The sequence below is a fragment of the Balaenoptera ricei genome, chromosome 15, assembly GCF_028023285.1.
Source record: "Balaenoptera ricei isolate mBalRic1 chromosome 15, mBalRic1.hap2, whole genome shotgun sequence".
Classification (NCBI taxonomy): domain Eukaryota; kingdom Metazoa; phylum Chordata; class Mammalia; order Artiodactyla; family Balaenopteridae; genus Balaenoptera; species Balaenoptera ricei.
In genome coordinates this window covers 1,028,915-1,055,715 of record NC_082653.1, presented here as the reverse complement: position 1 = coordinate 1,055,715, position 26,801 = coordinate 1,028,915, and the positions used below count along the sequence as shown (strand labels likewise).

At 51.8% G+C, this 26,801-nt stretch overlaps 2 protein-coding genes across 5 annotated transcripts in view; one reads left to right on the top strand and one right to left on the bottom strand.

Annotated features, from left to right (window-relative positions):
- DIDO1 (death inducer-obliterator 1) overlaps positions 1-19,887 on the bottom strand; it is a 54,299-nt gene extending 34,412 nt beyond the window's left edge. Inside the window, exons 1-2 of one of the 2 annotated variants that reach the window (XM_059898113.1) lie at positions 19,632-19,887; positions 513-689 (exon numbers count right to left, since the gene is read on the bottom strand). The gene's annotated coding sequence lies outside the window, so the exon portion shown is untranslated. Of the gene's footprint in view, positions 1-512; positions 690-11,816; positions 11,919-19,631 lie in introns of those variants that run through there. The other variant, XM_059898112.1, reaches the window with a different exon arrangement.
- A 12-nt stretch (positions 19,888-19,899) lies between these two features.
- On the top strand, positions 19,900-26,228 carry GID8 (GID complex subunit 8 homolog). Of its 3 annotated transcripts, XM_059898115.1 has the most exons (6): positions 19,900-20,094; positions 20,374-20,734; positions 22,765-22,894; positions 23,845-24,041; positions 24,348-24,545; positions 25,326-26,228. In XM_059898115.1, the coding sequence occupies exons 3-6, from the start codon at positions 22,777-22,779 to the stop codon at positions 25,497-25,499; spliced, it is 687 nt and encodes a 228-aa protein (XP_059754098.1). In that variant the 5' UTR covers positions 19,900-20,094; positions 20,374-20,734; positions 22,765-22,776; the 3' UTR covers positions 25,500-26,228. The 3 variants fall into 3 exon arrangements, with proteins under 3 accessions (XP_059754098.1, XP_059754097.1, XP_059754100.1); XM_059898114.1 differs by lacking the exon at positions 20,374-20,734 and having other exon boundaries at positions 19,901-20,094; XM_059898117.1 differs by lacking the exon at positions 20,374-20,734 and having other exon boundaries at positions 20,093-20,180.
- The last annotated feature ends 573 nt before the right edge of the window (positions 26,229-26,801 follow it).

The following is a 26,801-nucleotide window of genomic DNA, read 5'->3' as shown; positions in this document are numbered from 1 at the left end:
CAAACAGAAAACACACAAAATTCAAAATCACACACAACTGAATTCTCTTTTTGGTTCCCATAAGTATTGTCACCTCCCATTTCCATGTGCAGGTCTGCAACTCCCCCACCCTGGGCCTAGGCCCACACTCTCCCAGGCCACTTGGAAGCTTGCAGGAGTAGCTGTGACATCAGCACCTGTGCCACCAAGGACCACGCCACTGTCCTGGTCACCCAAGGCTTTCTGCAGGAAGGACTCTCCTCTACAAAATACAGTTCTCACCAGAGAGAATATACAACATCATCGTAAATGCACTAAAAAAACCACCCATGTAAAAATAAAGTAGTGCTCTGAATCAGATTCTTAGCACACAATTAGACACTCTTCAAGAAATCTTGGGCTAAAGCTTAAACCATTTCAAACAAATACTGTTACATCACAGTTTCTTTACATATAATGCCGCTTTTGAAATAGAAAACATGACATCAAACTTAAAATTGTGTTGCTGGTGTTTAACACTATTGCCATGTTACCTGTCCCACACGGAAGCTTGGGCGCTTCTTCCGACTTCCTAAAAACAACCAAAACCTGGCTGATGCAACTGCGGGGTCCAAGGGAAGCGCCAAGCCCCCGAAAACACTGCTGCTGCTGGTCACTATTCACAGATTACAACGCAGATTATCTCGAGACTCTGACCACGGAGTAAACTCCTAAAAGAAAACAACAAAATAGTTTAAAGATTTAAAACAACTATAACTAGAATCATGTTTAAGAAAAAAAAAGGCATGAAGCTTTCCAAGCAATCTCTTATTTGAATGTACGTTACGTGACCTACAAAGACATTCGGCAAGTCAACAAACAAACAAAATACACAAAACAAAGTCCCCCGCTTCCTTAAGGGCTTTTAGAGAAGGGAAGATACTTTGACTACACTCTGAAAGCAGGGGGCTGGACAGGCCACGGCTGGCGCACTGGTGGGGAGGAAGCTGGTGGGCAGAGGCCTCAGTGGGAAGGAGGGTTTCAAAACTGGTAATTGGTACCAGCTGCTTTCCAATTACAATCCTACTTTTGAGATGGACCCAGGTCAATAAAAACCCAGAGACAGAGAGAAAGGAACAAAACATGAACAAAAAAATTATACATGAAAGTCATTATTTACAAATTCTTTTTTTTTTAATCTATTTAATTTTTGGCTGCGTTGGTCTTTGTTGCTGCACGTGGGTTTTCTCTAGTTGCAGCGAGCGGGGGGCTACTCTTCGTTGTAGTGCGTGGGTTTCTCATTTCGGTGGCTTCTCTTGTTGTGGCGCATGGCTTCAATAGTTGTGGCACGCGGGCTCTAGAGCGCAGGCTCAGTAGTTGTCGCACATGGGCTTAGTTGCTCCGCGGCATGTGGGATCTTAAGTTCCCTGACCAGGGCTCGAACCCGTGTCCCCTGACTTGGCAGGCGGATTCTTAACCACTGTGCCACCAGGGAAGCCCTACAAATTCTCAACACTATAGCTATGTCACCCTTTTAGTTAAAAATCTAAGAAAGATTTCAAAGGACTAATGTTATGATTATTGTACATCACCGTGGCACAGCTCATCTATGTGTATTTACATATTTAAAGAACGTTTCTCCTCCTGTGCCCTCATTCAATCACGATACCTAGTTTGCTCCACAAACGTGTCTCTGTTTCTAGGTAAGTCCTCGGTGTTAACATTTTAACACATTTCGCATTCTAGACCCAAGACTCCCTGCCCGCACCTCACCTCTTCCTCACCTCACTCCAACAGTCTCCCATGTAACTGTGGTCTCCTTGGTGACCTCAGAGCAAACATTCCGTCCCACCTCCTTTTAAAGAGACTGCGACCACCTCACTCTGGTCACCCCCGCCCCCCCATGGCCACCACATCTCTCACATGCGGTCAACCCATCTCAAAACGAGAAACTTCTCAGGAGAAACTGTTCACAACAGTGAACATTTATAAAAGCAAAGAAATTACGATATTCTCAGGAATTAAAAAGTTTTTAAAATTTATGTTAATCTGAAACCCCCCCCCAAAAAAACCCCATGTCTCTGGATTTGAGTTCTGAATAATCAGAAAAGGAAAATCCAGTTATTTCTGTTAAGTGGAATGAAGTACTTTATTCAGAATAGATCATATCATTTTAGATAATCTGGTTCATTTTTTTGATTTTACATTTGCAAAATCGCTTTCATAATTTCTTCCCAGAAATTCTAATGTAAAATTTCAGGTCACAAAACAAAAACAAACCCCTATGATCAAGGCAAAAGTTAAAAAAAAAAAATTGTGCTATGTTCCTAACACAACTTAAAATGTGGGTCCACACACAACAGCAGGTCACCAGACGGTGGTCACACCGTATTAGTAACAACTTTTCCCCAGAGGAAAAGAATGGTGGGCGGGCATCCCTGAAACTGGGAAAGAGAAAACCTGGAGGCGAACATGATGCACTGAGATAGTTTTATATCTTTACATTTCTAAGTGCAAATGTCCTCTCAGCTGAAAACGGCTCCATTTCCTAAGCAGACGTACAAATACCAACACGAAACCTTAGGCTCCCCCAGGCCACCCAAGGACAGGCAAGCAGCCCACCACCTCCCAGGCAGCTCTCCAACTTTCTGCTGTTGAGGCCCCTTTATACCCTTAAAAACTGAGGACCCCAAAGAGCGGTTGCTCGTGTGGGATGTGTATTTCCAAAATTACACCTGAGAAGGCTTTCAGAACTGTGGATGTTCCCTGACACCACATCAAACCTCGACAGGCCGCAGTTCCATGAAAAGTATCTGTGACACGAATCTGCACCCACATCCATAAATGCTCCACACCCTCCTGTGTCGCACGCACTCTGAAAACATCTTGTGCCTATGTGCAGGGTGGCCAGTTGGACACATGCAGAGTCCACGTGCTGGCACATCTCATTAGACGACATGAGACGCATCTGTTAATGTTAGCGTCCATCTCCTGAAATGTCTTTCATTACTGGGAAGCCATCAAGCTCAGGGTGGCGGATAAAAGCTTTTCAAAATGCTAATTTCTGTTTAAAGCTGGAATTTTGTCATCAGTAACAAATACTGTCAGCTGCTTTCCTCGAGTCTCACACTGTGCATCTTCGAGAAAACGCCTGCCACACACCACCTGGAAAAACGCAGTCCATCGGCGACGCTCTGCGGCCCGAGTGGGGCCCCCAGCTGCGGGCGCCTCTGGCCCCTCAGGGGCGCTACCAGGAACCTCTGTGCCAGCAGTGCAAACGCCGACCCGGCAGGGCCAGATCACAAGGCCAACTGTGACCCTGGACAGGGCTTCTGAGCTCTTAGCCTCCAAAAGGGTTTCAAAACACACCGTTTCCGGTAGCTCAAGAACACGCTGGATACACGCCAAGCAGTCACACGTATCCGCACTTCAGTGTCAGAGGAGAGGAAACATTTGCTTCCACAAAACTGTTCTAAAACCACCATTTCATTTTCCCTTCAGACTGTCCAACGCTTGAAAAACATTAAGCTGCCAGAAGTGGTTTTCTTTAAAGCAAAACCAAAAATACGCTCCCCAAACAAACAACGTGAGTGATGCCCGACTCTACAACCACGTAAATCTGAAGGCTCCACTTCTGCAAAGCTCGCGACAGTAAGTAACCGCATCTTGCCCATTTGAAGATGTTTAGTTCTATGGACTGGAGACTAATTTCTCTGAGATACTTTAAAATGTAATATATAACCACAATGAAGCTCCTATTTTCACAGCACAACAAACACGAGAAAACAGCTGCGGCTTCTCAAAAAGATAACACACAAGTGCACACCTGCCCTGCCCACCTAGCGGCAAAACAGGGTGGTCCCTCCGCATCTCACACCCCCGAAACAATATTCAAAGGTAACAATTTTAATTTTGAAACAATTCTAACCTGCCTGTCACAAATTACATCCAATGCTACAACATAACCTCATTATTTCGGTCACAAATTATATCCAATGCTACAACGTAACCTCATTATTTCGGACACTGCTAACTCAATTTATGGTTCTAACAGGCTGGGCCGAAGTTCACAGTTACTGATATTTCACGTTAAGAGTCTTCCGTCTCATGACAAATCCTTTGCTGGGGATGAGGAGGGATTGAGAAGATGCTGAAAGTTCTCTGAAGTACTAAAAAAAGCAAGCTTTCCCAATTAAAGCCTCTTTCACAATTCCGTTTTTATTAATGGGACAGTCACTAACGAGGGCACGCCCAGGAATTTGAGAGGACACGCGACATCCTGCCGACCTGGCAGCGCTCCCTCTCAGTGACCCCACGCTCATCCTGACTCGACTGCACAAGTGGCAGTGCAGTCCTTTAGGTGGCCAACCCAAAGTCTGCTGCTTTCCGAATAACACTGTCATTATTAATATTCCACTGAAGCAAAAGGACCCACAGCACGATAAGCTTCTCAAGCGGTAACTACAGAGAGAGAAATCTAGGAACCACCTGCTGTTCAAAATTTCTTAGGCGTTTTTGCTTTACAGGTCTGTGCAGACAAAAAGTAAAACTTGTTGCTTAAAAAGCTCGCCAGGACTGGTGCCTCGGCCAAGCTCTGGTGAGGCCGGGACCCCAGCTCCCCCATTGCGGGTGGGCAGTGGGCACTCTGGTTTCTCTCCATCCACTTCCGAGTGAAAACACGGGCTCGTGACCTCGGTGGGCAGCTCTCCAAAAGCGCTTCAGGAACAACCAGCAGAGCCACCTGAATGCCTCCAGGTTAAGGCGGAGGAAGAAACGAGGCTTTCCCTGTTCTCTACTGAACCGCTTGCTACCTTGGATGGACTCCTGCTGTGGTCTGCACGTTCGTGCCCCAGGAGCCCTCCTGAATGGGATGCCTGCCCTGGAAAAGAGGCCCCAGAGCTCACCTGGCCCTGCCACCAGGACCCCACTGCCCCGGCATCCTGACCTCGGGCCTCCCGCCTTCAGAGCTGCGAGAAATCAAGTCCACTGTGTGAAAGCCCCCAGTCTGTGGTCCTTGCCACGGCAGCCCGAGTGGACTGAGGCAGCTCCCTCTTGTCTCTCAGGGAACAAGAACACATGGCTTCAAACACTGGCAAGGGACTATCTGAATCCTACACCCTGGGGTTTGGTGCTCGTAAGACAAGACCGCCGCCAGGGTCTTAGGGACCCTCTGAACTGCACAGGCTCTTGTCCTCACCTAGTCTGCAAGATGGGGCAGGTCTGGCTAAATGCCCAGGACAACACTGGGATGGGCCCCCAAATGGGAGACTCCCCTCTCCTTCCCCAACCAAGACAGAGGGTGTGACTGTGAGAGTGGGGGGCGGCAGGAGGGGCACATACGGGACCTGGGCACAGTAAGTCGCTCCCCAAGACAGTCAGCCCTGCTGGGCACCTCAGGGGCTGCTTCCTAGGGACCCTGATCCTCCAGCTCCGCCCCCCCAAACGCCCACCCTATCGCTTTCATATACGCAATGGTCTGTCTGGGCCCCAAGTGCTCCGGGGCTGGCTACTCCCTTCCAGCACCCACGGGGGCACTGCTGCCAGATCCCCGTGTCACCCGTAGCACCCAGTGCAGGCCCGGCGCACCGTGTCTCGCTGCGGCAAGAGCTGCTGGTAAGGATCCAGTGAGAGGCTGTGGGTGAGGACAGCCTACGATAAAGGCAAAATGTCACCGTTCCCTCAGGCCAAAAGACCCCTGGGGCCTCCTCACCCAGAGCACACCCCGGCTGTGCTCTGGGGCTCTGGTTCCAGGCGGTCCACTTTCAGGGGGACGCGTGCACTGAACCCTCTTCACTGGGGACCACAAACTAACCAGATATTCCACGCTTTTCCCAAAAAGCAAGGACGTGGTTGAGGGCCCCCTGCCCCAATTCAAAGGCATTGCCTATCTTCTTAAAAGTAACCCATTTCCCCAGGTGTTAAAGTTCAGAGTCAACTGTCTTTTTAAATTCCCATTTCTCAACAACAAGAGCATTTCTAACCATGACCTAGAACAGAGATTCTCAAAGTGTGGCCCCGGGGCCTTTCAGGAGGGCCCCCCCCCCCAAGGTCAAACTATTTGCACAACACTAAGGGCACGGACGTGGTGGTTTCTCAGAAGCCAAATGACAGAGATAGGACGAAGGAGACAAGAGAATCCGGCTACTGTGGCTTAAGCCAGACGTTCAGGAGAGCTGCAAACCCCTAGGACAATGCTACCTTTCTCATTAAGTTGTTTTTGTTTTGGAACATAGTCCATAAAGTGTTAATTTATGTTATTATTTTAAGTAAGTAAATTTAAATGTCTCATTTTTAATGCCAAACACGGGAAATATCAATAGATACAACGTAAACAAAAGCCCTTTGAAGTCCTTGTTAATTTTAGGTGCAAAGGGGGCAGTCTGAGAATGGCCAACAGCACAGACTTGACACTACTGGCAACTTCAAAGGGCTGCTCTTGATAGGCCAGTGACACTGAAGGGCCGTGACAGTGATGCTCCAGGAGGCTGCTCTCCCAGACCCTCCCCCCCTCTCCTCGGATGACTGAGAAGGCACCAATTATGAAACTGCAGCATTCAGAAGGACTGCCACCTAAGTCCAAAGAGAAAATGGTTGGAGAAAAAAACCAAAGGCCTGCTGCTGTCTCACAAGCATCTGTTTCATGAGTGGAGCTGCATCTCATGCCACAGGCCAAGGGGCAAAAATAATGCTTGGAGACCTTGGAAATGCAAGAGTCAAGAATTAAACTGTATACTTGAGCTGGAATCTTCCTTTCTTTCTCTGAGATTAGAAGAGGCCAATGTCTAGCTTTGGGGGGCAGTGGGGAAGGTCCAAGCTTAAATAAAGCAGTTATTCAATAAAAACAGGATTTTCTGTACTGATTTTTACAAATCCATGCAGAGCTCAACTGGAGGCAACTTCCCCAACTCCTGCCACTGCTGCCTGGGTGGGGGAAGTGCAGAAGAAAGCCACCTTACTACTAAAAACACATACTGTTTAAATTACAATCTAACAAACCTAAAGAGTCAATGGCTAGCATTGACCTAGCCCTGTCTCCATGGGGCACTGGGGGCATCTCAGGGGGACCACTCCTTGTGCCGGCTCAGCATCCCCAGTCCTGACCAAGGCAGCCACCAGTGTCCTCCTCCGCTGACCACAGCATGACCACACCCGCACACTAACAAGTAGGGTAAGTCCTCTGATAAGCAGACAGGGGGCTGGGAGGCTCAAGGGGCAGCACCACGGAAGAAGGCAGGCTTCACACCAGAGTGTCCCTGCCTTCAACCCCAACTGCAAACCTAACAGCTAGGTGTGCTGCCCAGGGAAATGGGGACAACTGTGAAACTCCATCGTGTCAAGTGCCAGAGTATAATAAATAGCCTGTGTCATTTAGTAAAATGACAATGTCTGCTGGTGAGCAGTTGGGAAAACAGGCCCTCATAGGGGAATCTGCAAATATTTACCAAGAGCCCCTTCTGTGCTCGGCAAAGAGCAGGCAGCATCTCTGTCCCACCCGGCCAGGCGGGACTGCTTCACTGTGACCTGCCAGGGATAACTAGGGAAATGAAGGCGCGTTTAAAAGGGTGCTCCCAGCATGCCTTTTTTTTTAAACTAAGGGACACAAACCAATGTCCATCACCCGGAGACCAGTTTGAAAAAAATCCAGAAACAGCCATATGATGGAATTCCTTAAGACTGTAATTAAAGGATGATGAACTCTACAGCCCCTGCCATGGAAAGAGCCCCACACCCTAGAGCGAAGCCAGCAGGTAACAGTTCCCAGCACATCTTGCCCACCCCACCCCCGCCCCGCCCCAACAAAGTTCACAAACACATCCACAGCTGTAAGTGGGCTTCCAAATGGTGCCATTTCTGAGGTTTCTGCTTTCTTTATATCCTTTCATATTTCTTTATATCCTAATTTTCTCTCTCTATAAACTCATCTTTGCAACCCAAACACAGTACAGCTATCTTTACATTGGGGGGGAAACCTCATTTACCCTCCTGCTGTAAAGGTGTATTAAATACCTCTTCAGTGTCTCTATCAGCATATGAAAAACAAAACCAAAGCACCTAAGTTTTGACACTCAAGAGAGAAACATCTGCTTTACAAATTACAAACAAGATAATCACACCTACTAAGTAGGTTTTACAGTCATGGCTACAACAATTCTTATTAAAATGCGTACAATTACCTATTCAACTTCACAAAACAACTTACCCTCAAAATTAGAGGTGACCTTTGGACTCCCATCCAATTCCTGTGTATAACTTATACTTGGCCTCCGTATACCGCAGATTGTGTAGTCCCGTAGTATTTACTACTGGAAAAAGTCCCTGTGTAAGTGTACCCGGACAGTTCAAACCCATGTTGTTCAAGGGTCAACTATACTACTCAAAAAATAAAATGACGAGAACAGTATGGAGGTTCCTTAAAAAACTAGAGTTGCCATATGATCCAGCAATCCCACTCCTAGGCATGTATCTGGAGAAAACTCTAATTTGAAAAGATACATGCACCCCAATGTTCACTGCAGCACTATTCACAATAGCCAAGACATGGAAGCAATCTAAATGTCCACTGACGGATGAAATGGATAAAGAAAATGTGGTTAATGTATACATCAAAATATTACTCAGCTATAAAAAAGAATGAAACGCCATTTGCAGCAACATGGATGGACCCAGAGATTATTATACTAAATGAAATCAGAGAAAGACAAATATATATCACTTATATGTGGAATCTAAAAAAACTGACATAAATGAACTTACTTACAAAACAGAAATAGACTCAGGCATAGAAAACAAAGTTTATCCCACTGCCCGCGAGCTCGGGCAGGGGGATAAATTAGAGTTTGGAATTAAAAAAAAAAAAAGGCCTAAGCGAGAGACTCCAGGAAGTGTGGGCACTTAAGATCAAGGGAGCTCAATGTAGACAGACCGTTAGGCCTCCTCCTTCCCAAATAGTACGTGTCCATTAACTGTTAATCACAGAGACTTTGCAATGGAATTAACACACATCATTTGATGCTGGCCTTAAAGAGAGTAACATTAGGTTTCCACTGTACCTGACGCCATCATTTAAGTAAGAAGAAATGCAAAAAGGACTGTTTAAGGAACGTTTTTCTTAAAGGACTTCCCGAAGCCACCAGGTGTATGGGAAATCAGGCCTCTACTGGACACAGTGCCAACTGCAGGGACCCAAGGACAACAGTGAGCTGACCTGTAAACATTCAACCTTGGCTCCGTAAGAGCCAAACGGAAGTCACTTGGTACCTTGCAACATGTGTATAAAAAATGTAAAACACATCATGTTAACAGAAATAAAAAACAATCAGGACCTGGAACATCTGGAAAACACACATTAAAAAGACCCAGTCCGCAGGCTGCCAGGGAAGGGGCTCCGAACCAATAAGGCACCCTGTGGTCAGTCCCAGAGAGACTTCCAGTGTCAACAGCAGGACCCACAACTCCACCTCCAAAAAGAAAACGGGAGCCAAGTCCCCACTCCAATCCCTCCCCTCCTCAGCAAGAAGACAAACCCCACTCACACGAAGGCCCACCTGAAGCACTGGGCGCCTTGTGTCCAAGCTCCAGTGACACACTTCCTCAACAAGCCATTGTGACACGCATACATGCTGGGAGGGGCACTGTTCGCCAGTAAGAAATGGTGACCACGGTAACAGCAGACAATCAGGGGAGTGGCCAACTGCCCAACTTTTAATTCTGCCCTTTCTTATCAGAGCATAACTCGCTTCGCCTGAAACAGCCTGAATTTAATCGAATACTAATAGAAGACAGTTCTCGGTGGAAAGTCAGAAGTAAATTAAAGATACACCTTATTCCTAAACTGTTAACGTACGTCTGCAAGAACACAGGCAGCTAGGAAACAGAAGGCGCTCAGGAAATGCATTAGGCAGACCGCTTCACAACAGGGCTGGGGCTGGGCCTCCCCAGGCGACACCTGAGACGTCTCTGCCGTGTTAAGATGGGAAAGCAGAGGACTAGACGTGGAGATGTATATGTTCAATACATGCCACCCTCAAGTGCCAAAAAGGGGCCCCAGGCTCCAGGGACGTGGCTGCCGACCCTCACAGGTCCCCATTACACACGTCTCCAGGCCTGGGAAGGCCACCTTTCTGGTCCCTGCTACAACCAGGGTGCTTGGCACACAGGATGCAATAAATATTTGTTGAATACAACGAGGAATCGTTCTAAAGGTCACAGATCTTATTTCCTTAAAATCCATGGCTAAGATATGGGGATGTGTGCATATGTATAGCTGATTCACTTTGTTATAAAGCAGAAACTAACAAACCATTGTAAAGCATCTATACTCCAATAAAAATGTTGAAAAAAAAAAAATCCACGGCTAAAGCACCTTTCTTGGAAACATGAAGCCAGGGACTACGTAGCTCTGGGGAAATCATGGAACATTTGTCTGGGGTTGGCCCAACAGCCCGGTTAGAACCCAGCTCTGCGATCTTGGGCAAGCTCCTTACAGGTGCTTTGGCTTCTTGGAGGTTAGAACAGGTACAGAAGCATCCTACTCGCTGAGACGAATTAGCACACATCAACTGCCCAGAACAGGGTCAACCTTGGTGGAATGCCCACTGTGACCTGTTGTTGGTGCCAAGTAGAGGCTCAGCTTCCCGCTTACCAAGCTATGGGTAATGAGGCTATGTGAGCACACTGAAAAGATCTTAATATCCGCCCTTCCCTCCTGCAAAATACTCAAGTACATGAGATTCAAATCTCATTCCACCAATGTGCAAATTGTATGGATATTATCTAAGGCCAAAACACGAATTAAAGAGTATCTTCCACTTAGGACCTTAGAACAACAGCACCTGAGCTAACTCTAAGCCACTAAGTCACTGACTGAAGTGCTGGATTCAGAGCAGAAAACCTGCCCTGACCTCCAGGGTTTCCCAACCTGGCGGGGGAGCAACCGAGGGGGGAAGAAAAGAGAGCAAATGAGGGCGTGGGATCTGAGCCCCAAAGACGTGAGCCAGAAAGGGCATGGCCGGGCACACCTCCGGTGGAAGGTGAACGCAGCCCCTTTCTACTCTGAGGTTGACCAGAGGATAAGACGTAACACAAATTTGTGTCCTACATCAAATCGACAAGTCACGCAATAAAAGCTAAAAATCCGTATTTTACGGCTAGGCACATACTCTTTAAAAGAGCGAAACCGATTTTCTGGAGACCTTTTTTGCTTCCTACAGCATCAAATATCACACAACTATCGTAACGTTATTCTTTACAAGAATAATCGACTAGAAACCAAAACCATCAAGCGAAATAAAAGCGAAAAGAACCACACTTTAAAAAAAAACCCCAAAATGAAACTTCATCTCCTTTAAGGTGTCCAGAGCAACTAGACACTTGTTAAAAAACAAAAAAACAAAAACCGGAGAGGGGGGATTCAATCCTACGTTACACAGTTACTTGAAACAGAATCACTTCCTCCACGCACCAGCAGCGAGACCGGGAACTTCTAGGAAAAAGCATCGCCCTCCTTCTGCGCTGCCGCTGGGGGGGGGGGGGTCACCGGGCGGCGTCCTGCTCGCGCACCTCTCAGGCTAACCCAGACCCGAGGACACGCCCGCGGCGGGCGGACCGGGCCGGCCCGGGCCCCGCGGGGTGGGCCCTGCCCGGCAGCCCCCGCGCCCCCCTGACCCTGCCCACGGCCCTCGCGGTCCTTCCCCCTCCCCCTCCCCGCGGCCGCCGCCATCTTCTCAGCTCAACAGAGCGCGGCTGGGCGCGAGCCCTGCGGCGCCGGGCAGGCCGGGCTCGGGCGCCGCCACCCCCACCCGTCCCTATGCGGCTTCGCAGCGGCCGACCCTCCGCCCGGCGCCCCGGCCGCCACTCACTGCGCGGGCCATAGGCCTCCAGGATTTCGCAGCCATTTCCTCCGAACGCCTCAGAGTGGGCGGGCGGGGTCGACGCCGCCACCGAGATGCGGGGGGTAGAAGGGCCGCCCGCGCTCTGAGCGGAGGGAAGACGCCGGCCACCGAGACGCGGCGGGTAGAGGAGCCGGCTGTGTCCCGAGCAGCGCCCCCGCGCGGCTGGCGGAGGAAGGAGCCCGACCCAGGCCCCGCCCCTGCCCTGCGCCGCGCGGTTCCCGAGCCAGAGGGCCAAAGCTGGGAGCAGAGGCGTAGCGGCTCCAGTTGGCTGGCCACCCCGGGCCCACTTTGGGGCAGAAGGGGCCGGGAAGAGGATGGAGGAGCAAGGCGCATCGCTCCTCTCCCACCAGACTACGTTCCCAGCTTCTCTGGGACTCGAGCCCGCTCCCCACGGGGCCAAAGAGCTCAGTGCCCGGGCCGCCCCCGCCTACTCAACCGGGCACACCTGCCCACGAGGGCTGCAGGGCAGTTGCCCATCTCCAAATACTCAACAAACGGACTTCAGAGGGGAAACACCTGCTACCTTGGGACACTGGACAATGGCCCCCGAGGACAGTAACTCCCCGGCCGAGGGCCTTTGTCCCCATCGCTGCCGCTACAGCTCCCTTCCACATTCCTTAGTAGCAGGAACCGCTGGGCAAAAAGCAGAAAAGTGCCCTGTGTGCAGTAAAGCTCCACCCGTGACTCTACAGAGGACTGCCAGGTGCTTCCGTGGGGGAGAACCAGGGGCCTGGGAGCAGGTGTGCTTCTAAATAAACATCTCTGAAGATCACACGGCCTGCCAGGTTCTCAGACTGTCCGTTTTCTTCAAAGGAATCCAACACAGCTTGTTTCTGTTGATGTGATTCCATTAGGGCTGCTTCCATGGACTCTTTTTTTTTTTTTTTTTTTTTTAAGATATCTTTTTTATTTTTTAAATTATTTATTTATTTATTTATGGCTGTGTTGGGTCTTCGTTTCTGTGCGAGGGCTTTCTCTAGTTGTGGCAAGCGGGGGCCACTCTTCATCGCGGTGCGCGGGCCTCTCACTATCGCGGCCTCTCTTGTTGCGTAGCACAGGCTCCAGACGCGCAGGCTCAGTAATCATGGCTCACGGGCCAAGCCGCTCCGCGGCATGTGGGATCCTCCCAGACCAGGGCTCGAACCCGTGTCCCCTGCATTGGCAGGCGGATTCTCAACCACTGCGCCACCAGGGAAGCCCTGCTTCCATGGACTCTTGCAAGGATGAATTCTGCACTCTTAACATCTTGATTGTCTTTAGGTTTGCTCCAGATGGGTGTATGAGAAGTTCATAAACCAGACAGAGTTGAAACTGGCTTGAACAAGCAGTGTGATCTTGGGTAAGCTGTGTGTAAAATGGGACTCATGCTGGGGTGCAGGGGAAGCTCACAGGAGGCCTCCCTGCAAAGGGCTCCCTAAATGGGAGTCGGAATGGGGAAACCCCACCCAGCCTCTTTAGCTGAAAATCTTTACATGAAGCAAACCCAGCAGCAATGTCTTTCTACAAGGTGAGATTTTAACTGGCTTGCAGTTTCAGGCGGGCGCTGGGACGCACGGAAGACACTGAGGACCGGGCTGCCAGTGGAACAGGAGGAAGCTCCGGGTGGAAAGCCCAGTGGACAGAAGGGAGGCCCAGAGGGGAAGCCCCGCCTGTATCACTGCAGTACTGGGGGGCTCAGGAGGGCTCTCGGGCAGCAAAGGAAAGGAAACCGCGCCCCCACCAGCCCTGCAACTGCGCCTCCCTTTCTGATCTCCCAGCAGGAGCTGGCCCTGACCACGAGCCTCCAGGCTCAGGGGCACCTGCCACCTGTGGGAGGAGTCAGGCCCTCGCCCTTCTCCCACCTCTTCAGGTAACTCCAGTTCACCCGCTGTCACTCCTCATGGGAGCTGCTCTTCCCTGGTGAAAAAGGCATTTCTGGAACTGCAGTTTGGATACTTTCGAGTTGAAGTCTACTAGCTAAGGAATACCTTCTCCTAACAAACTTATACCCAGAGGAACAAACAGATTAAAAAGGAGTCTCCAGTTGTCTCAGATTCTTTCTTAAATACCCCAAATACACAAAGAAAAATCCCAAAGTTCGGGGGACTGACAACACGAGTAGCTCAGAGGGCAGGAGGGAGCAGGAAGCTAAATAGGCTTCCAGGCCTCAAGGGGGTTTCAGTCTTTGAGAAAAAGTATGATTGGTGCATCCCCAACGTGTGTGGACACCAGGTCCTGCCACCAATACCCATGGACAATTCGGAGGAAATTTATAAAAGCAGAAAAGCACATCCGGAAAAGTCAGCAATCCTTTTAAAAGACTGCTTCCTGGCGTTCAGCCTCTTCTCACCCCTGAGTTAAAGCCCACTGGCAAGCAGGGTCCTGAGCAGAGCACCCCTCTCCTTGCAGTCAAGTGCAACCCTGAGAGACAAGGCAAGGTGCATCTAGGCCCTTTCCAAGAACAATCTAAAACCAGGCGAGGTGACAGCCAAGCAGCTTTATTGCTACTCTCATTTGGAACTCAAAGGCGAGCAAGCCAGCGCCCTCCCAGCAGGCAGGCAGAGAAGGAGCTGAGTAGTCAAGGTCTAGGGTGGGGCCGCTGCCTGGCCCTGGGCAAGGTCCCCAGTGAACCTGGACCCAAACTCAGACCCAGGCCTGGGGCAGAGGAGAGATGCCAGGGGGCAAAGTCAAGGTGGGCCCCCCCCTTAGCTCCTCCTCCCTAGCCTCGGCCAGCAGTTTGGAGGAAAACCCTCGGGGTTTCTTCAGAATAGCTACCGCAGGTGCCCCCTGACCCAGGGGTCATGGGCTGCAGGGCTCAGACATCAGAACAACGCTTGTTACTCCTGCCTTTCAGGGTGGTTCCTGTAACTCCGAGACATCTACTTTTCCCCGCGAGTTTAGTAAAAAGTAAATAAAGTTAACTTCAGAAGAAATATTTTAAAAAGTATAAGGCATAAAAAGTGTATTTCCTTTCTGGTTGGTTTCATCTCTTAGCAGTCTCTAAAGGAACACACCAAATGAAAAAGCCAGAAAAATCAACGCCTTTCACAGATTTTGACTGACAGAAAAGCAGTTGAAGAGTAAAGCGGAAACACCATTCGGTGTACTGCACCCACCACCGCACTGTGCCCAGATACACCACGTACCCTCACAGCTCGCCGTACCACAACGTACGTAACAGGAAAAGGGAGAAACAAGCCCACAGATCTGAAGCGAATTCCTGGGGCAGCTGGTGAGCGGGCACCTCCCCAGGCTGGGAGCGAACAGTCCGCTGAGACAAGGAGGGCCCAGGGCAGGGCCGCTGCCACCAGTGCTCGGCCAGCACCTGGCCTGGGGGGCCCCAGGGGCAGGCACACAGCGACAACTAGCTGTACCGCCTACAATTTAAGAGATTCGTTTTTCTGAAAGAAAATACTTGAAAAGTGAAAGATTGTTGGAAGTCAAGTCTAACAGTGGCTTTCTGGATTTGTCTAAAAGAGAAAAAAATGTATAAATTCCTGCTCTTGCCTGGGTCACAAAAACAAAATGGTGAAAGTGAGAAAAGAGTATTTGAAGGAAATACCAACAAGAGTAACACAGTTTGAGCTATTAGGAATTTCAAAAGGATACCCAAAAGGTTTTATTCTGGGGTATCCCTGATTTCAATGAAATCAATACCCATAAATTACCCTTTGAATACCAAAATAGTTTTGAGTTCCAAATTGAACCAACTGCTTCTGAAATTTAGAAATCCAAGGAGAAACAGGATCTCCCAAATCTGTCTACAGAAGGTAGGAGGACAAGAATGCTGCCTTTTACAACTACACAGAAAAATGACAGATCTTGGGAGTCTGTCAGACATACAAAGTTCCTCTCGTTCAATGGAAAGTAAAAACATTTAAAAGAGTAAATATAAGAGGATTTTAAAGTCAAAAAAGAAAAAACAAAATTTGGCGAGTGTTTTTTAAAAGGAACGCGTGGATATAGATTGAAAAAATGCCTCATCTTCATTCAGTGCTTCTATCTCCCAAGTCAGACATCTGATCAGAACTGGGCTCATGCAAAAACAAAACCACCAAAACCAAACAAAAACAAGAAACCCCTCAGAGTATATACAGATATACAGCTACGCACGTATACGTTATAGGTGTTTATATATACACGTGCGTGTGTCTGTATGGACCTCCGATGTGTGCATCAAAGCCCTAACCAGCCAGGTGTGAAGGGAAGGGTCAAATCCAGCAGAGACGGTCTGCGAGCAGCCTTGAGAGCGCGCTGCCTGCGCCCCTCCGTCCGGCCCCCACCCCACCCCAAGCGTTGCAGGTGGCACCGTGCTGGACACAGTTTACGTTACAACCTCTGCAGGAGTTAAAAGGTCAAGAAAACTATTACTTTAAAATATTACTTTACCCATCCAAAGAAACTTATGACGAAACCAGTGCTTTCTGATTTAGTGATATAATCGAGAAAGGAAAATACAATCCCGCAAGGAGGGGGAAGGCGACCATCTCAGACCCCATTACACGTGATTCACAGGGTCTTGAATACATGCAGCAGAACTAAACAGTAACAACAGTCTTCCTTACTCCTTACAACAGCTTCACGGAGAAGCTGAAGACAGGATACTGTGTGAAGCTAAGGCTACGGGAACTGACTTTTTGGAGTTTACTGCCCGCTTGTGGTAACGATTCCGAGCAGCAACAACCAATCACCTTATACCTCATCCTGAACAATCAGGGTTGACTTGCCAAATCCCCTGGAAAGCAGGGCTCCAGCATGTAGGGGTTTGATTTTATGCTTTGAGGGTATGAGAATAAGACAGAAACACCCTCCAAAATACTGCAATTCTGTAAAACATGGCTGATACCCAGGTTGTTGAACAGTCCAGGATTTGATTAAAGGAGCACTGTGTATTTTATTCTCAAAACGCATTTCCTTTTTTAAAAACTCTTGCCTGCTCTTTTAAAACTAATAAACCTTAACATCTCTCTTTAAAGAACTGCTGATCTGTGAATCACTACGTTGTACATCTGGAACATATAATATTGTACATCAACTATACCTCAATTAAAAAAAAGAAAAAAAAACAATTACAAAGAGAGCAAAAGAGAACTGTTAATCTGTCAGAATGAAACTCTCCACCAGGGCTTGGAGAAGAGCAGAAGCTCTGGGCCCCTGCCTTCCTATCGCGAAGCCAGTCAACCACCCCACGGGGCTGAAATCTTGGTCAACCTGCTCGCTGCCCCAGATGATGACCAACGTGGCCCTGCACCCCCAGCTGCTTCCTGCTCCCCGCTCCCCTGCTGCATGCGGGTGTCTTCAGGGCTCGGCCCAGGCCGCCTCTCTCTTCACTGCGTACTCTCCATCCGGGGCCTCACGCCCTCCTGCTGTCCTTTACCACCCACTCGTCTGTTCCCCTAACCTCTCCACTAGATGCCTCGAACGCACCGCCAAGCCTAACGCATGCCAAACGAGCTCCTGACTTCTGAGCTCCCCGCTGATCCCGGCCCTCCTCTGGTGTCCCCATTCAGTGGCGGCCCGGCCCTGTGAACCCAAAGGCACAAGCCCGAAGCCCAGGGTTCTCTCCGACACACCTGCCTCCCCCTCAGCCATCGAACCCCGTGGCTTTAGCGTTTCCCGTGACCAAGTCCACCTGCGAGCTCCTCTGCACACGTGCTGCAGGGCCCCAGGCGCCTTTCAGTGTTAGACACCTCACCCCCTCTCAGCTCACCGCGATCTGACATTTTCCGCGTTCACCGGCTCACCGAACTTCTTGCCCTGTCACAAGGGCAGCTTTTGGGGAATGTCAAGTGGCCCGCCCCGCCCCGCCAGTCGCTCTGCTGGAAGCCGCGCCCCGAGGCTCCCGGAGAGCCCGGCAGCAGCGCTCTGGCCCCTCCCCGCTGCTCCTCCGCGGGTCTGGACTCCAGCCGCTGCTCCTCTCCACGGACGTCCTCCGAGTGATACGTTTACGGACTCTCACGAGGTGTCACCAAGAAAGCTGCACTTCCAGCCTCATCGCTCCCTCCAGCGTTCCATGGTCCACCCTGGGCCCCTAACCACCCCTTCCCTCCTCCCATCTCACTCCTCACCCTGCCGGCTCTTCCTCAGCTGGCGCCACCATCGACCCCACCAACCAGGCTACACATCCGAGCACCATTCTCGACTTCTTCCTCTGCTCTCACTCCACTGGGACTGCTAACTTCCCGACCTTTGTCCTTTTCTGCTGAGACTGCTTCTAGCGAAGGTCCTCACCCTCACTCATCTATTCCTCCACATTCTCAACAAGTATCTACAGAACCCCTGCCACATACTAGACGCTTCAGCTCTTATGAAGGTCATGTGTTGGTGGCGGTGAACTGTGACACACTAACAGGCATCAGTGACATAGAACGGTGTGCTGAAGGCAACGAAGGAATCGTTTAGGGACCACGTGAACACGAAGGGGCGGCACGACATCCTGCTTGTCGGGATGGTGTCCCCACTCCCAGGAGCTGGCCTCAGGAGTGTTGCACGCAGACCCAGCTCCTGAGAGCCCAGAGATGAGAGACCCTGGTGAGTCCAGAGTCAGGGTAGGAGTGGTGAGGCTTTCAGCTGTGCTCACTCTACACAGGCAACTGGGGAGTTGCCGATGGGTGTGAAGAGGGGGCCAGGGACAAAGAGAGATGATCCTGCCTGAAGTGTGGGTTTCAAAAAGCAGCCAGTATCTAGACAGAATTCAGGCTGTGCAGGACCACTTCTGAGGGTGACGGGCCATTAACCTATGACCCGCAAAGAGGGTGCAGATGAACCTTCTTTAGAACCCTCTAGCCTCTTAGGGCACCAGATTTTTACTCATGCACCCTTGAAAAGAATTTTAAAAATCTGCACCCCTCGCCCATTATAAAGTTGACATCTAAAGTTGTTTATAGGATTAAGTGCTTGAAAAGGATGTAATTACAGACAAATACTGCATTTGCGTCTGCGTTTTAAATAGATTTGGTCAAAGCTTTGGACCTGCAGATTTAGCTCATTTGACTAACCCGAATGGAAGATATCCACAATTAGTCGTCACTGTCAAACCTATTTGCCAAATTCCACTTACTTACTGCAAGAAGTCCCACACCACTTCCACGTTATTTAGTTCACTCCCCAGCAATCACAGGAAACCAGTTAAAATCTTTTAACTTTACTCTCCAGCAACGGGAAAACGAGACCCTGCTCTGAAGGAGTCTGCACTCTTCTCCAGCAGACGGACAATAATAACCAAATAAACGCGCAAATGACTTTCTGCGTCTCCGCGACCACCAGGTCCCGGCCGCGGCGCAGGGAGACCCTCCGTTGTTCGGACAGCGACCGCAGCACCTCGGGGCCCCTGTCGCACAGGCCTGCAGTCCCCGCCCAACCGGAGCGCGGCTTTGGGACCACGGGCGATAAAGACCACCGGGCTCCGGGCCGCAGGGATCACGGGCAGAAAAGACCACCCGGCACCGGGCTGGTAAGACCGCCGGGCCTGGAACCGCAGGGATCACGGGCGGGAAAAATCACTAGGCCCCGCGCCGCAGGGACCACAGGCGGAAAAGGCCCCCGGGCCCCCGGGAGGTTCCCCGAAGGCAGGCCCGTCCGGGTTGACCCAGCCGGCAGCGAGCGGGTGCGCGCTCCCCGCCGCGGTCGCGTGCCCGGGAACCCGCCCCAACCGTCGGAACCGAGAGCTCCCGCCGGCCGAGTTCGGGCGGCTCCTCCCGGGCCTGCGCGAAGGCGAGCACCGGGTTAGCAAAGACCCCGCCTCTGGGCTGCGCGGAGCACCGGCGCCTGTCCCCCCTTCCCGCCCCATGCCCTCGGGCTCACACAAACGACTGGAGGGACGCTGGGACTTTAGCCTCCGACTCAGTCCAGATGTCGCCGTCCCGGCTCGAAGTTCCCCCACGACGCCTCCACGGCAGCCATCTTAACCAGAGGCGGCCGCCGCCTTTTGACTCTCGCGCCAATCCGTAGAGCGAGGGCGCCGTGAGGGGAGTTCTGCGCAAGGACGGAAGCTGGAGTCCCGCGCTTCCGGGCGGCCGCCGCGACCCGCACCCTCGCGAGAGCCCTTGATTGGCTGTCGGCTTGCAATCTCGCGATCTCGCGGGAAGTGGCTGAGGGGGCGGCCGCCGGTGCGTCTGCCCTCCCGTTCCCCGCCCCCCCCTCCGCCTCCGCCGCGGCCCCCGCCTCTGCCTCCCCCTCCCCGGCGCCGCCGCCGCCCCCTCCCCGCCCGGCCCGGCACCCCGAGCGGCCGCGGAGACCGCGCAGCGCGGCAGGCGGGATCCTCACGGTAAGATGGCCGCGGCGGACCCAGGCGGCCGGGCGGAGCGTCCCCGCGGGAGCGCGGCGAAGCGGGGCGGGGAGGCGGAGGGCCAGGTAGGGGTCGGGGCCGGGGAGGGGTCGAGGCGGCCCGGGAAGGGGGCGGGTCGGGCCGCGGGGGTGCGCCGACCGGCCAACCGCGCCGGGGGGCCTTCCGGGGTTGGGGGTCCGAGCAGGCGTCATCGGGTCGCGTTGTCCGGGGAGGCGGCGCCCTCGGGGTTTGCAGGTCCAAATGCTCCCTTCTCCTAAGGCGGCGGAGCCCGGGCGCAGAGACTCGGTGTTTGTTGTTGACGAAGCGCGTTTCGAGGGGAGTCTGCACATTCCGAGGCGGCGCCTGCTAGGAGGTGATAGTTCTCGACACGTCGCACAGGTGTCTCTGCGACGGGAACCGTTTCTACCCGGAACCGCGTCCGAGCAGAGGCTGAGCTGCAGAGGCCGGACGTTGCTCTTGCGAGCAAGTGTTCCTCGCCGTCCGCATTGGGATGTTGAATTATGTCTGTGGTATTTTTAACTCCCGAGTTCTTCCTGCACGAAACAGAATGGGACAGTTCTCCAAAATTGTTACTTTTTCAAACGTCGCTCTGTCGTCCAGGACTGAGAATTTGATCTGAGTGAGTTACGCCAGTGGCCCGTAGCTTAGAGAGATGGGCCCTTGGGTGAGGGACAGCACCTCTTGATTATGTCTTAGGACAAGTGTTCTTCTGCGGATCAGCGTTGGGCATGGCATCCCCCACGGACCGAGGACTTTGTCTTGTACCCTTTTGCTTCCCCACCTACACTCTCTCCTTGGGCGATCTTTGGCGAACTCTTGGCTTTCAGTCATTTTGTGGCGGCTGTTTCCCTAATTGTTTCCAGCGCTGAGCTCAGGACCTGTAATCCAGGTGCCTGCTTGACTTCTCCTGCCGTGGGTCTGATAGCCCAAACTTGCCCGGCTCCTCAGACCTGTTCCTCTCATTTGTGGCTCCATCCTCCAAGGTCTCAAGCTTGAAACACCCCCATGGTCCCCGAGTCTTCCGTTCTTTTATCCTTCCACGCTGGGTCCAGCAGCAAGGCCCACTGGCTCTGTCCACAGAGTCTTGGTGGGCTGTGCTCTGTGGCCCTTCTGCTGCTGTCCCCTCTTGTCTGGGTGGCTCCTCACTGGTATTCCTGCGCAGCTCTCACCACCCCACGGTCACCCCGTGTCCACTGGGCACCCAGAGCTGTCTTTTAAATTTTTTTTGTTTGTTTGAATCGGTTTAGCATGTGCTTTGCTATGTATAAAGTAACATCCACGACGTCTATGTCAGTTACAGAGGATAAAACTGACGTGGACGGTGGTGGGCTCACCACCCATCCCGAGAGCCCAGCTGGTGCTCCCAGGGCCCCCCTTCCAGTGGTAACCACCTCCTGAGTTTCATGTTTCATGCCCTTACTTGAAACAATGGCAAAACGGTTTTGCTATGAATGTATATTTAATGTATTTACTGCTAAGCAAACATTGTACAGCTTGTCTTGTTTTTCTTCTTCACAAACCGCCGCACCTGGGTCTCTGCTGTGACTGGCTCTCTTCGTCCATCTGGTTTCTAAGTCCCCCATGTGGTCACATTCATTTATTTTACCTGCTTTAGTAAATCCTGTTCCGTGGATACAGTCACAGCCCCTTCTCAGTAGTTCTAAAATCCACGTAACTCTGAAAACCAAAGGTTTTTGGTTTTCTTTTTAATCTGTTAGATGGCAAAACCTCACCTGGCAAAGGCTGTTTAGTAGCTTCTGTTCCACTTGGTATGAGGCCTCATACGTTTCACTGAAGAAATCGTATCTGATTGTGGGGTGCTGCCCCACACCACAGAGAGGATGGCGTATGATACGTGGTAAAATGTGCAGATAGTCTTTGTACAGCCTGGACAGTGCTGAAGCGTGAAACCGATGTGCCCCAGGGTTTTGGTGCCGTGGGACCGTGCTCCCGTGAACCACAGACCATTTGTCGGTGCTGCTGTTGGCTGAACATCCGGGTGGATGGCTTCCATGTTGTCGCCATCCTGAGCAGTGTCTCTGTGGACAGGCTCGTCTGGGTCTGGGTCTCAGTCTCCAGGAGTAGAAGAGCCGGCTGTGAGGAGCACACGTGCGCAGCCTCGCACAGCGAAGCCGAGTGTTTTTGCTGTGCGGTCCGTTCTGACCGCAGGATAAAGGGGTTCAGGAGAACTCCACGTCTTTGTGAACACATGGTGTTGTCAGACCGCTTCATTTTTGTCAGTCTGGAGGGTGTGTGATGTGGGCTTCTCTTGAGCACACGCATTGCAGCACGTGATTCTTCAGCCCGTACTCTCGTGGCTGCTCTTCGTGCTTAGAGGGGAGTTCATCTAGATCCCCTTGTCCTGTAGGGCCTTACTCGGACCCCGGCCGACCTCTTGACCTCCTGGTCCTAAGACCCTTGGCTCTTCCTCACGTTCATCCTCCTTCCTAACACCCCAACCTTCTCTTTGGTCCCTGAATCTGTGTTTTGAGTCTCATGCCCTTTGCATGTGCCGTTTTCCACATTTTAAGTATCTTCCCACTCTCCCCGTCTTACTTCCTGCTCTGTCGCCGTGTTTATGTCTGAAATGATCGCAATTGTCATAGAATTCTTCACCGATTCTTAAAATATTACCTTTTTTCCCTGTAGAAATAAATCAGAATGAGTTACACAGAAAAACCCGATGAAATCACAAAGGACGAGTGGATGGAGAAGCTCAATAACTTGCATGTCCAGCGGGCAGACATGAACCGTCTCATCATGAACTACTTGGTCACAGGTAGGGGTGTGGCGAGGGTGCTGCCGCTTGGGCATCCGTATCCCTTTCTGTGCACACAGTCGGGACTTGCTGAAGTTCCGCGGTGCACTTGTGTTCAGGCGTCATGAAAATGCAGTGTTCTTTTTGATAAACTTGTAGTTACGGTTTTAAAGAGCTGTTCTCTTCCGGAGATGAGATCATGATTTCAGGTCTCTGAGACCTAAGGAAAAAATCTGTTTCTTGGCCTTTGACATTTTTGCAATTGATCAACGTAATTAAGAAAGTGCTGAAGTACGTTTAAAACCCAAGTAATTAATCTCTTCTGGCCAGTCTGGTAAATGATACTGGACTCTTTCTAGAAGGTGTGTCCAACTCAAAAGAAGAAAGGGGGACGGGCATACGGAAGGAAACGCACATGCTCTGCGGCTAACACTCAGTCCTCCTTGACACTGGGAAGCAAAAGGGTAACTCTGTACGTGGTGAGAAAACCCACATGTTTCCAGAAAGCGAGTCGCCTTCCTGTGAGTTCCCAGTGTCCACCACCCCTCCCGTCAGTCTCTGATGTGGAAGAGAATTGTAAACTCACTAAGAGTGGGAGTGGCCAGGGCCTTGCAGGCGGAGAGGGCCTTGCTTCCCCTGGAGCAGGTCGGCAGCTTCTCTGCACTGGGCCTGGACCGCAGCCCTCCACCAGGGGCCACACCGGCACGTGGGGCCTCAGCACCCATCCTCACCTGGCTGGGAGGTTAGAGCGTTTGGGGTGTTGGGGGAAGGAAATGAAGTACTATGTCTGCGTTTCTGCATTTCCGGGGCATAATTGGTAAGTCACAAAGGTATTAAACCCAAATCCCCAAGAAAGTGCAGTTATATCAGAGATTTTTTTATTCAAGGCGGATGGGCTTTCTAGAGATAAAAGGGCTTTGCATTGATGTCTTGCTGACCTTCCGAGCAGTGAGGATGGTTTTCATTTCCAGAGGGCTTTAAGGAAGCAGCAGAGAAGTTTCGGATGGAATCTGGGATCGAACCTAGTGTTGATCTAGAAACGCTTGACGAGCGAATCAAAATCCGGGAGATGATACTGGAAGGCCAGATTCCCGAGGCCATCGCACTGGTCAATAGCCTCCACCCGGAGCTTCTGGACACAAACCGCTATCTTTACTTCCACCTACAAGTGAGTCTGGTTTGCGGACGCTCAACAAATTAAGGTTCTTTATGGGATTCAGAAGTAACGAGGCTAATTCGCCTTAATAGAACGTTGCTTTAATTGACGTGGGGAAGGGGTTAGAGTTAGCTGCTCTCCTGTGTGTCTCAGAAGCTGTTTCTTGCTTTAAAAACGCAAATGTAACAACTCGGAGTTGCTAGACAACTCTGTCCTCTGAGAGGCCCTTTCCATGAGAAGCAGGCGCGGCCGCGGGGGTGTCACTGGCCGGGTGGCCAGGCGCCCGGCGCTCACCCCGTCTGCTTGGCCCCCGACCAGCAACAGCACCTGATCGAGCTGATCCGCCAGCGGGAGACGGAGGCGGCGCTGGAGTTCGCGCAGACCCAGCTGGCCGAGCAGGGCGAGGAGAGCCGGGAGTGCCTGACCGAGATGGAGCGCACGCTGGCCCTGCTGGCCTTCGACAACCCCGAGGACTCGCCCTTCGGAGACCTGCTCAACATGATGCAGAGGCAGAAGGTGGGCGCCAGGCGGGAAGGGGGCTTCCGTCTGCATCCTCCACAGATGTTCTCGGGATTTCCAAAGAAACGGGGCGGTGGGTGGGTGGTGTCGAACGGGACAGCGCTTCTGGCCGGGACACTGCTGGGAGGGCATCGGCTGTTCCCTAGCTTAGACTTCCATCGTGTCACACTAGGGGCCCAGGGCATCGCGACTATTACACGACAGTCAAGCCTCTTTGCCCATTTTTCCTGTTTATCTGAGCCTTCTTCCCATATAGCTGGAGACTCGTAGAAACAGGTGTTTCAAGTACCTTTTGATTAGAAGCCCACACTTGCTTCGGACACTTTGGGGCTCCCCGTTGCAGCCTCTGTGTTCCCGCCGGCGCCGTGGCTCCCCGGCTGCAGTGCTCCTTCGCCGCCGCCCGCCGCTACCCTGGAGGGAGGGTGTCCTTGGGGTCCCCCTCAGGTGTCGTCCTGGGGCTCGTTAGGATGGAACCGGTCCCACCCCCACCTTGGTCTGTCCTCTCTGCCAGTCCCCTCGTGCCCAGCTCCTGGCATGTCGCCGCCGTCCAGGCCGGATGCGACATCTGCTGACCACACCGTGAGCTCCTCTGGACAAGTAGTGTGTTTTACATCCTCTGGAGCGCCTGACAGTCACAGGCTTCGTGTTTGTTAAACAAGTAACCAGCTTCTCACGTAAAATTGGTTTCCAAGACGCATGAGATGCATCTTATGATGGACCCTTTTTGCGGGCGCTCTGCGTGTGTGGTGGTTTTTATTGGCTGCCTTTATTTTCTAGGTGTGGAGTGAAGTGAACCAAGCTGTCCTGGATTATGAAAATCGTGAGTCAACACCCAAGCTGGCAAAGTTACTGAAACTACTCCTTTGGGCTCAGAATGAGCTGGACCAGAAGAAAGTCAAATATCCCAAAATGACAGACCTCAGCAAAGGCGTGATCGAGGAGCCCAAGTAGAGTCTGGGCAGGGGCCCCATTTCACCGCCCGGGCCGGCAGAGCACCGTCTGGGACTGAAGATTTTTACGGCAGCAGAGAACTCTTTCCTCCCCCCTTTTACTTTGTTTTTTGACCCAGAATCTTTTCGAAAGGGAGAAGTAGCCCTTTTAAGTGCTGGAGAACGCGCAGCGAAAGACACCGTCTCTTCCTGCTGGCGAGGAAGGCTGGCGAGGACCGCACCATGGCCTGACCTCAGTGCTCTGGGCGTCTCGGCTCCCAAGGCGCCGCATCTTAGGGACACTGGTCCACCCGAGGCCCCCGCTCGGAGCATCTGGGCAGCACTGATGGCCGTCTTGCTCTCTGTTTGCGTCGAGGCAGGCAGCGCGTCCTCACCCTCCCACGTCTCGGCTGGCCTTCGTGTAGAAGGATTTCCTTCCCCCCTTGGTTTTTGGTTTGTTTTCGTTTTTTCATAGGAAAGACTATATAAATTTGTAAATCCCAATTCAAAGACTTCTTTTGTGTGCGGGTCCTGAGTTTGATTTTTTTCCCTTTTGGTCTGGGTCGTGTGGCTTTGGGGGAGATAAGTGCGTGTGTGCGTGTGTATATGAGGGGCGGGCTGTGTGTTTTTTAATTTTTTAAATATATATTTTGGTGCTGTACGTGGTGAGAGACTCTTTCCTAGTGGATCAATGAACCATCTCTCCTGGGCAGTTATGTTAAAAATAAAGGTTTCTCTTTAATTTCAAGAATGACCAAAATGGTCTCTCAAAAGTTTTAATCATCTCCAGCACACCTTTTGCTTCTGGGGCTGGCTTCCCCATGTGACGGCAGTGACACCGTCTAGTACCTACAGCCGGAGAGACGCGTGACTGCGCCGCGGCGTGTGCTGTGGCGTGTGCCGTGGCGTGTGCCGTGGCACAGTGGACTCTGTCACCTGCACTTCAGCATCTCTCACGCCGTCAGCCGGCTCTGTGCCTGTCCTGCTTCTGTGCCCTCACATCTGTCCCCTGCTCCGCACCCAGTGCGGTCGGTGATACCCAGATGCAGGCTCGGGTGTTGGGGTTTGTGGCAGGCGGCCCGGGGCGCCAGTGCTGGAAGGGCTTTCGTGGATTGTTGCAGAGCTGCCAGCCCCTGGGCGAGGCCGTGGAGGTGGAGGTGGAAGGGGCCCCAGCGCACGCAGCTCTTGGGGCTGGTGGCTCCTGTTCGTCCTCTGGTGGGAGCGCCCACGTGGCTGAGACTCAGTGCTCCCTCGTCTGACCCCTGTGCAGGGTGGGCTGTGCTGGCACCCGGGCTCGATGGAGAGAAATGCCATTAGCAGCCGA

Coding starts and splice junctions, on each gene's coding strand:
- GID8 (XM_059898115.1), top strand. CDS start 22,777: ATGAGTTACACAGAAAAACCCGATGAAATCACAAAGGACGAGTGGATG. Junction 22,895..23,844: donor CATGAACTACTTGGTCACAG/GTAGGGGTGTGG, acceptor TTTCATTTCCAG/AGGGCTTTAAGGAAGCAGCA. Junction 24,042..24,347: donor ATCTTTACTTCCACCTACAA/GTGAGTCTGGTT, acceptor GCCCCCGACCAG/CAACAGCACCTGATCGAGCT.